At 34.9% G+C, this 10,946-nt stretch overlaps 1 protein-coding gene across 1 annotated transcript; it reads right to left on the bottom strand.

Moving 5' to 3' along the window:
* Window positions 1–3,061: 3,061 nt before the first annotated feature.
* Window positions 3,062–3,757, bottom strand: LOC114026019 (interferon alpha-2-like). The gene has a single exon (XM_027839598.1). The coding sequence runs from the start codon at window positions 3,611–3,613 to the stop codon at window positions 3,062–3,064; it is 552 nt and encodes a 183-aa protein (XP_027695399.1). The 5' UTR covers window positions 3,614–3,757.
* Between the last annotated feature and the right edge of the window lie 7,189 nt (window positions 3,758–10,946).

Here is a 10,946-nt window from a genome sequence, read left to right as displayed (position 1 = left end):
TTAATGTTATCAAAATTATCTATTTTGCTCCTGTTTGTCATAAATTCTTCTGTTCTCCATAGATCTGATAGGTAAACTATTCTTTGCCCTCCCAGTTTGCTTATAGTATCAGCCTTTATATCTAAACCATGAACCCATTTTGACTGTATCTTGGTATATGGTGTGAGATTTTGGTCTATGCCTAGTTTCTGCCATACTCTTTTCCAGTTTTCCCAGCAGTTTTTTTTCACAGCGGATAGAGCACCGGCCCTGGAGTCAGGAGGTTCTGAGTTCAAATCCGACCTCAGACACTTGACACTTACTAGCTGTGTGACCTTGGGCAAGTCACTTAACCCCATTGCCTCCAAAAAAAAAAACCAAACCAAAACAAAAAAAAAGCAAAAAAAAACCCCAAAACAAAGAGTGGGTTCTTATCCCAGAAGCGGGGGTCTTTGGGTTTATCAAATAATAGATTACTATAGTCATTGACTACTGTGTCTTACAAATTTAACCTATTCCACTGATCCACCACTCTATTTCTTAGCCATTACCAAGCAGTTTTGATAATTGCTGCTTTATAATACAATTTAAGATCTGGAATGGCTAAGCCACCTTCCCCTGCATTTATTTCATTAGTTCCCTTGATATTCTGAACCTTTTGTTCTTCCAAATGAATCTTTTTATTATTTTTTCTAACTCTATAAAATAATTTTTTGGTAGTTTGATTGGTATGGCACTGAATAAGTAAATTGGCTCAGGTGGAATTGTCATTTTTATTATATTAGCTCGGCCTACCCATGAGAAATTGATGTTTTTCCAATTATTTAGATCTGGCTTTATTTGTGTGAAAAGTGTTTTGTAATTGTGTTCATAGAGTTCCTGGGTTTGTTTTGGCAGGTAGTATCCTAAATATTTTATAATGTCTACAGTAACTTTAAATGGAATTTCTCTTTCTATTTCTTGCTGTTGAGCTTTGTTGGTAATATATAGAAATGCTGATGATTTATTTGGGTTTATTTTATAGCCTGCAACCTTGCTAAAGTTGTTTATTATTTAAAGTAGTTTTTTACTTGATTCCCTAGGAACCTCTAAGTATATCATCATGTCATCTGCAAAGAGTGATAGCTTTGTTTCTTCTTTGCCTATTCTAATACCTTCAATATCTTTTTCTTCTCTTATTGCTAAGGCTAACATTTCCAGTATGATATTGAACAACAATGGTGGTGATGGACATCCTTATTTCACCCCAGATCTTATTGGAAATACTTCTAACTTGTCCCCATTACATATAATGCTTGTTGAAGGTTTTAGGTAGATGCTATTTATTATTTTAAGGAAGACTCCATTTATACCTATGCTCTCTAGTATTTTTAATAGGAATGGGTGTTGTATTTTGTCAAAAGCTTTTTCTGCATCTATTGAGATGATCATGTGATTTCTGTTAGTTTTGGTGTTGATATGATCAATTATGCTGATAGTTTTCCTAATATTGAACCAGCCTTGCATTCCTGGTATAAATCCTACCTGGTCATAGTTTATTATTCTTGTGATAAGTTGCTATAATCTATTTGCTAATATTTTGTTTAAAATTTTTGCATCTATATTCATTAGAGAAATTGGTCTATAATTTTCTTTCTCTGTTTTGACTCTTCCTGGTTTAGGTATCAGCACCACATTTGTATCATAAAAAGAATTTGGTAAGACTCCTTCTTTACCTATTTTCCCAAATAGTCTAAATAGTATTGGAATTAATTGTTCTTTAAATGTTTGGTAGAATTCACATGTAAATCCATCTGGCCCTGGAGATTTTTTCCTAGGGAGTTCATCAATTACTTGTTCAATTTCTTTTTATGAGATGGGATTATTTAAGTATTTTACTTCCTCTTCTGTTAATCTGGGCAATTTATATTTTTGTAAATATGTATCCATTTCATTCAGATTGTCAAATTTGTTGGCATAGAGTTGGGCAAAATAGTTCCTAATTATTGTTTTAATTTCCTCTTCCTTGGTGGTAGCTTCACCCTTTTCATTCTTGATACTAGTAATTTGGTTTTCTTCTTTCTTTTTTTAAATTAAATTAACCAAAGGTTTATCTATTTTGTTGTTTTTTTTTTTCATGAAACCAGCTCTTAGTTTTATTTATTAGTTCAATAGTTTTCTTGATTTCACTTTTGTTAATTTTTCCTTTGGTTTTCAATATTTCTAATTTGGTGTTTAATTGAGGATTTTTAATTTCTTCTTTTTCTAGTTTTTTTAGTTGTATGCCCAATTCATTGATCTCCTCTTTTTCTATTTTATTTATGTAAGCATTTAGAGGTATAAAACTTCCCCTAAGAACTGTTTTTGCTGCATCCCATAAGTTTTGTTATGTTGTCTCATTATTGTCATTCTCTTGAATGAAATTATTGATTGTTTCTATGATTTGTTGCTTGACCCAATCATTTTTTAGGATTAGATTACTTAGTTTCCAATTATGTTTTAGTCTATCTTTCCACGGCCCTTTATTACATATAATTTTTAATGCATCATGATCTGAAAAGGATGCATTTAATATTTCTGCCTTTCTACATCGGATTGTGAGATTTTTATACCCTAGTACATGGCCAATTTTTGTGTATGTGCCATGTACCACAGAGAAAAAAGTACTGCCAACCATACAAATTTCTTAATAAAATAGTTTTTATTAAAAATAGAGTTCTTTAAAAGAATGCATTTTATAGGGGAAATATAGTGATGAACAGTAGGGTCAGTATAAAATATTACAAAAACAATCCTATTCCCCATCTGAACAATAAATATTAACAATATTATTAGAATAAATAATAGCAATAAATAAATAAATAAACAAATAAAAATAAATGAAAAGTAAATTATAAAATATTCAGCCGCTGAGCTCGGGTGAAGCTTCTTTGTATTCAAACTCCCTTCTACACATTAAAGGTAGCTTATATTGTTTTTCAAATAATTCAGCAAATATAGATTTTTTTTCAATAGTTGTGGCGAAAAACATTTCTAAGATTGAATGCTTATTTTTAAGGAAGCAGCCAATTATTTGAGGAACTGAGAGTCTATGTCTTCTTCCTTAGTCCTTGAATTTTTTTGAAAGTTTGCCAATGAACAGAAAGCATCTCCTGATTTCCACTCGGGTGACCTCCCAGGCACAGTGACTGTACTCTTTGCCTTCCAGGTACTGGTTTATTCCTTGGAAGTAGTTCTTCAGGGCCAGCTTGGAGTTTTCACTTCCCAGGGAAGGCTCTTCCCACTTCACATCCTGTGCAAGACACCTCTCCAGCTGTTCCAGCTGCTGATCCAGTCCAATGAGCAGTTGCATGAGCTGGGTCTGATTCCAAGTGGCAGGTGCAGCATTCTGGCTGAAGAGGGTGAAGATCTGCTGGAGCATCTCATGAACAATGACTTTGGCATCTTCCCTCTGGAGCTGGTTGCCTTCCATGGCTTCCTTTGGGAAGTTGAAGTTGGTCCTGTCCTTCAGGCACGGCACCAGGGAAAATGTGCTCATTTGGTTCAGAAGTGAGAAGTCTTCCTGGAGGCCCTGAGACAGGTCACATCCCAAGGAGCAGAGGGTGCTGGAGCAGAGCAGCACCAGGGCAACTGGCAACAAGCTCCAGAAAGTCATGGTGATGTCAAAGATAGTTTGAGGCTGGCTGAGCTGGGAGACCAATGAGCCTTTGTCTCAGCTTCTCAGGTTATCTGGCCTCCAGGCAACTCTTTCTTAAATAGTGCTGAGTGTAATTTTCATTTTTTAGCAAGGGAAGTCCCTTCACTTTCTACTTTCTTTTACTTACTTTCCAAATTGGTCTTAGAAGATGTCATTAAAATTCCTTTGTAATATATTAAAACTGAAACCAAATTTATTCTTAAAGAGAGTTTACAGATAAAGTTCTTTGGGGTTGAGCTATGTTGATTTATTTATTGATTTTTCTTCTTATGCTCTTGTACTTAATATATAATCAGGTGTTAAATGCTGTCAAATTTACCCTTGAAGTGATTCTTACCTCTCTCGGTTCCCTATTATCACCCAATATCTGAATTTAGGTATTTATCAACTGTTGTTCTCAATGACACCCTTCTTTTCACTTGGTTCCCTGACCACCTACTCACTAGTTCTTTTGCTACTCAGACCAGAAATTATTTCCTGGAGAACTTAATCCTTTCATCTCCAGAATTCTCAATGGGACTTAGCAATACTTATTTGTGGTTGCCACACGTCATCCACTCCATCAGGACTATATCCAGTAGTATTTAACCTCACTGCTCTTCCATCTTCTCATCAGCCATGTATATAACCTTTTCCCCTTCCATTTTTCCAAATCTGCATCCATAATAAAATCAACTCTGTCCTTGCTCTTGGAGAGGGTGTGGCAATGTATTCTCCTTGCCATCCCTGTAACTTTCCAAATCAAAATACCCTTCTCTGGCCACCACTTTACCAGATGTATTCTGTTCACCTATTAGAATATTAAATCCTAAATTAGGGTCAGAGGACCAACAGGAGGGTGGACCAGAACCTTTGCCCAGATGCAATGAATTCTTTAAAAGAGGAATTATATAGTAAATGTAGAGCAATTATAGCTGAATTCACAAAATGAAAAAAGGGAGTACAGTGACAAGGTTAAATCCTTTGAAGAACACCACAGAAAGCAAATCCTTCAAGTACTTAATCAAGTACACTGTCACCCTCTATGCTCCTGGTAGCAATGTTCAAACTTAATGGGGTCCTGTGCCTGTGGACCATATTTGAATTCCTGACTGATGCAGTAATTGAAGAGTATTCCCGTTGAGAACGAAATTATCCTTGCAATGGAAAATGGTGACCTCATGATAGGTTTCTTCTGGGTATGTTGGTGCAATAGTAGACTACTTTCCTAAGAGAATGCTTTACCTCCCTGGACAACAGCCTGGTTGAGGAGGAGAAGGGATATATTTGTGTGTGTGTGTGTGTGTGTGAGTGTGTGTGTGTGTGTGTGTGTGTGTGTGTAGGAACATTTATATATTATCATATAGCCAATTAGAAGGTGTAAAATCATGGAGAGGACATGTGGCATAAAGGGACCCATGATCTGGACAAAGGATGATTTCCACCATATGACACTGCTTCTCTCCATGTTCATTCTCTCACAAAATGATAATTCTCTTTACAGAGAGTTAAGTACAACAGAAAAAAGAGGATGGTGAGACAACATGTGTGAAGGCAAATAAAACAGAAATCTTCAGAAGAGGTCACTCAAATATAGTACATCAGTAACTTCAACCCTATGAAATATACAAAGACATTAGGGAAGGAATAAATAAGCATAGAGAACATGAATGCATTACTACAATTTCAAAATGGAAATGAAGAAAATTAATGAAGAGAAAAAATGGGGAAAAACTTCTCAAGAAGATATAAAAAAGAAAAACAAAGAAAATATGCAAATTAAAAAATTGGAGGGAGAGATATTAAAATCATCATGTAACTGTGAGCAAGGAACAAGATGGAAAGAAGGGCACAAATAAGTAAATAAATAAATAAACAAAAACAAATAAAAAATAAAATCAATAATTAAAAAAAAACAAACTAGTCAAAGAGCTGATAAATAGCAAGAGCTAGGGGTAGAAACTGGAAGATAATCTGTAGGATTAGGGTTGCACCAAAGTAGTTTAAGTAAAACTAAGCATAGAGAAAAAGAATTGATGTAAAAGGAAAAATATTTTTTAAATATTAAAAAGAATATTGTTTTTAAAGACAATGCTAAGGCACAAATGGAGGAAGACACAAACCTAAGTCGTATAACTTTAAATGGACTAAACAATCCAATAAAATGAGAGAATGACAGAGTGACTAAGGAAACAACATTTTTCACCAAATGAAGTTTTTAAATGATGAAATCTCAATACAAAAAAAGTACAAATGGATGTAATTAAACTATCAAAGAAAACCCCAGTCTTGATAGAGTTAAAGGATAACTCTTTCAATGAATTAGAAGAATATATATACTGTGCTAATTCTCAAAAATTGAGAAAGAAAAGGTCTTTTTTTCAGGCAAATATATTTCTAATGCTTGTATTAGGGAAAGATAATTCAAAGAAGGAAAACTATAGATTGGTATAACTAAAATATCATCACATATTTTAAATAAAATCTTGTCAAAAAGACTGTAGTAATTTATCCAAAAATCATTCATTGTTATCAAGTTGTATTAAAACCTGGCATACAAGGATACTCCATCATTAGAAAAATTAGGCTAATTTTATATATATATATATATGTATATATATAAAATTACCTTAATTATATAAAAACAAAAGCAAGAGATTAGTAACTGTAGAAAAAACCTTTAATAAAGCAATATTCATTTTGCTAAAACATAAAACTAGGTGGCATAGATAGATTTGTATATGGTAAATAATATTTATTGAGAATTAAAAGGCATATCTATATATGCCTATGTACTCTAGCTATATATACACATATATACATATATATATATATAATACATACATGTATTTATTTATACATACATACATACATATATATATATATAGAGAGAGAGAGAGAGAGAGAGATGTAGTATTAAAATTGTGTCTTGTTCTGGTCCCCCGACCACTTCCCCTCTTTCTAGTTAGTATAGTAAGCTTATAAGTAGCAAGTATAAAGGGGCAATAGCAACAAAGGGAAACCTGGAAGTTATGTACAAACTGTCCCAAGGATCAAAGGAGCATAATTTATAAATTGTATCATATATTAACCAAAATTCACATCCTGATACTATGTGATGAATAAGCAGAAACCATCCAGGGACTGTTGTCAGGGCCTTCTGGTCCTATGATATGTAAATTCAAAACAAATTCCAGACCTCCACAATTCCAGACAAGCAGAATATAAAAAAGGTACTGATAATTTTGAGATGTAACTTTGAACTTTTACCAATAACTTTGAGATGATTTGGATATGTTAATGAACTAACTCTATGGTGGTACAAAAAAGAGTTGGTCTGTTTACCCAAAACATATGTAAAAATGAGACCTCAAACTATTGTCACACTCTTCCATCTCTATTGGGTCCATGCTATCTAGTGTTCCAAAATCTAATTCTTATGTGAGTGAAATTCTCTGCCTTTCCTCATCCCCATCCTCTTTCCCATGCTACCTGCCTCTCTCTACTATCCTATTCCTCTGTCCCATTATTTACCTCTGTATTCCTTTCACCACTTCTCTCTGTACCTGTTGTGTTTAATAAAGTGTAATTGCCACCCCATTCCCTGCTGCCTATCATGGTCTTTCCTGGTAAGTACCCAAAGAACCAAGCATACCTGCCTCAATTTCATAATTTCACAATGTATGTATACACACACACACACACACACACACACACAGAGTTAGGAAGTCAATGTTGGAAGGAGTACAGAAATACAAGCACACTCATGCATTGTTTGTGGAGCTATAAATTTGTCCAACTATTCTGGAAATCAATCTGGGATTGTATAATTAGATGAACTAAAATACTTACAGCAGAGATGCCATTACTAGACATATTCCTTAAGGAAGTCCAAATTATCCTCTTGCTTCAAGTCTCTCCCCTCTCCCATCCATTTTCCACACATACACTGCTAAAACAACTTTCCTAAAGTATAGGTCAGACCATGTCACACCCTCCCACCAACTTTCAGTAGCTTCCCTTGCTTATAGAATAAAATATAAATATCTTCCCTGGGTAGTTAAGATCCCCCACAATTTGACTCTCATTTACCTTTCCAGCTTCAAATCCATGCTTGAATCCAATTATATTACTAATTCTTTCAGCCAAATCTGATTAATAGCCATTCCCTGAATCCAACCTTCCATCTATTAGTTCTGTAATTTGGACACTTGCTCCTCATGCCTAGAATGTCCTCCTTCCTCTTTTCTGTCTCTGAGAGTCTTTACTTCCCTCTAGGCTCAATTCAGATGTTCCTTCCTTCATGAAGCCTTCCTTCAACCCCCTCTCCTCCCACCAGTTCTTAGAGTTGTCTCTTACCTCAATTTTCTTTGTACCATTTCTATTTATGTACATTTTCAATCATTCTGTGGAATATGAATTGTTGCCATTGCTATTTTTACTTGTTATATCACTATGTTGCTGTTTCCACAGAGCCTAGCCCAGGCCTTGCAACTGGGAGGTTCTTAAGTAAATGTTTGCTGAATTGAATTGAATAATGATTCTACTAATTTCCCATTGGGTCTAAGACAAAACACAAACTGCCCTTTACAACCTGGTTCCAACCTTCCTTTCCAGCTTTTTTTTTTTTAATAAATTTTTCCCTGCACTGTGAGAGGCAACCTGACTTCTTGGTTCTTCAGACACGGCATTCCATACTTTGTCTCTGTGCCTTTATGTTGTCCTGAATACCTGGAATGCTCTTCATCCTTCCTTCTATCTCTAAGAAGCTGTGTGATTCTGGACAAGTCACTTAACCTCTCTGTGTCTCACTTTTCTCAACTGTAAAATGAGGATAATAACACCATCTATTTCATAGAGTTGTGAGGAACAAATGTGTTAAAATATATAAAGTGCTCTGCAAACTTTTTAAGCACTATATAACTGCCATTATTACATGCAAAATGTGTTTTGTTCTCCCATAATTTGTAAATTCCTTTGGGCAGGAATAGCATCCTTTATGTCTTTGTAATCTCAAAGCACACAGTACCTAGATCTTAGTAGACACCATACATATTGATGGATTGCTTAATAATAATAACTCCCATTTATGTAATAGTAATGGCAGCTCAAATTTATATAGTCCTTTGATGTTTATAAAGTATTTCATATCTCATCTGATTCTTAATACATCCCTGTGATGTAGATGGTACTATCTCCATTTCAATCAGTCAAAAAGCATTAAGCACATACTACATGCCAGACACTCCACTAAATACCAGGGATACAAAAAGAGGCAAAAGACAGTCTCTGTGCTCCAAGAACTTACAATATAATGGAGGGAGCCACCATGCAAACAAATATATTCAAAGCAAGGATAAATAGGAAATAATTAAGAGAGAAAAGACATTAGAATTAAGAGGGGTTGGGGAAATCTTCCTGTAAAGGATGGAATTTCACAGATAAGGAAGTAAAGGTTCAGAGAAGTCAAATGACCTACTTGTCCAAGGTCACACTGCAATTAAATGTCTAAGGTAGGCTTCAAATGCATCTCTTCCTGTCTTCAGACCAGTATTCTATTAATTATCTTAAGAAGCATCTTCCTACAAACTCTCGGAAATTTAGGTCGTGCAAATATTTACACCTTGATTTTACAAGAGAAAAACAAAGGTTTAGATAGATTAAGTGAGTTCCACAACCAGTAAATAGTTTTTTCCCTTCACTCATCTTATATTCCAATTCAAGTACTTGTTCTTCCCTGATATCATGCTGCTTTCTCCTTCCTCCATGCATTTGTGCATGTCTAAAATGCATGCTCCAGTCCCTAATTTCTATCTATTGTCATCTTATTCTTTCTTCAAGGTCGAGTTCAAGGACAGTTTATTTCATGTTTCCTTGTCTGATCTCACTACCAAGAGATGACATATGATCCTTAAAGTTTTCAGGCCTCTTTTATGCACCAAATCATTGTTAAATAGCATTACGCTTATTTGTGCATATGTGTCATTTCTATACTAGACAACAAACCCCATGAGTGCAGGAACTGTGGTGTTTTTCCTATTTATGTTGATCTCAGTCAACCAACAGCCAACAAACATTTATTGATCACCTACTCTGTGTCAGGTCTTGTGCCAAATGCTTGGGATAAGGTTGTGTGTGTGTGCTTTGTCCTTTGTTCTCGAAAAATACCAAGACATCAGGAAGATGACAGGTAAGTGACTTGGATTTGAGTGAGGGAGGGCTGTGGTTTGAGCTTGGGATAAAAAGAAAGACAGAAGGCATAGTCTCTGTTGTTAGGAAACTCACAATTTAATGGAAGAATGTCCTAGAAAGTGCCCTGCACATAATAGACATTTATGTGTGTTTGTTGAATTGAGCGTACAAAGACACCACAAGAAGCCATAAGTTTGGAGAATTCAATGGTTCAAGTGGAATGATTTCTAAAGTCCCTCCCCTTGGCCTGTTACTTGAATGAGAACCAAGTTTCCCTGATGTTGGATTTGTAAAACTACATCTTGAGTGAACCAGGAACAACTTTTATTAAAATGAGATCAGATTCAGTTGCTACTCTCTTTGTGAGACATATTAAAGTAGGAACTTTCAATCTCACATATTTTCTTTAGAGACTTGATAACATGTGGAACTTCTAGGGTGCTATTGGTAACTTGGTGTGTCTGCACAAATAGCCTACATTGGTATGTACTTAGATGGTAATTGTGCATGGATGTGTTAATTTTTCATTCTTCTCAAGCTCCAGAGTTCCCCTGGGTTATCATTTTAGCTCCTAGATACAGCTCTTTTGTTTGCCTTGGCTTCAAGTTTTACATGATAACCCTGTTTTTTTGGTTTCATTTGGCACTCTTAAGTTGCTGAGCTCACTGAACTGGGTTTCCCTTAACTGAATTTCCTTCCCTGGTGAGAGAGGGGAAACTGCTTTCTTTACTTCTATTTTCAATACACTTAACATGAATGCAGTTTCCTTTTGTTTTCTTATATCATTTTTACCTTCAAGGAATTTTTGATGAGAAGAAAGTAAAATTCTACTGTCTTAAAAATTCCAGACAAATTTCACTCTTTTTAAAAAATCATCACTTTTATTCATTTGAAAAGTATCAAGAAGGGACAGAAATTGTTTCTAGGATAGTAGGCCAAGTTTGAAAAACAGAGATGCTGATTCCAAAAATGTAATCATATGAAAACAAATCAAAGATTTATTTTCCATCATTGGCTTTGAAAACCATGTGCCAGACTCCCCCCATTTACACTGGAAGGCTCCAGAGCAAATAAGGACACTACAGAGACAGTAAGTCAATACATGAAATTATTTGTTCAG

This window comes from Vombatus ursinus, unplaced genomic scaffold (assembly GCF_900497805.2).
Source record: "Vombatus ursinus unplaced genomic scaffold, bare-nosed wombat genome assembly UNPS02014832.1, whole genome shotgun sequence".
In the NCBI taxonomy this organism is placed as follows: Eukaryota; Metazoa; Chordata; class Mammalia; order Diprotodontia; family Vombatidae; genus Vombatus; species Vombatus ursinus.
The sequence above is the reverse complement of the archived record's forward strand: the minus strand, read 5'-3'. Positions and strand labels throughout refer to the sequence as shown.

What these genes read in the sequence shown, in the direction of transcription:
- LOC114026019 (XM_027839598.1), bottom strand. Translation starts at nt 3,613, where the DNA reads ATGACTTTCTGGAGCTTGTTGCCAGTTGCCCTGGTGCTGCTCTGCTCC.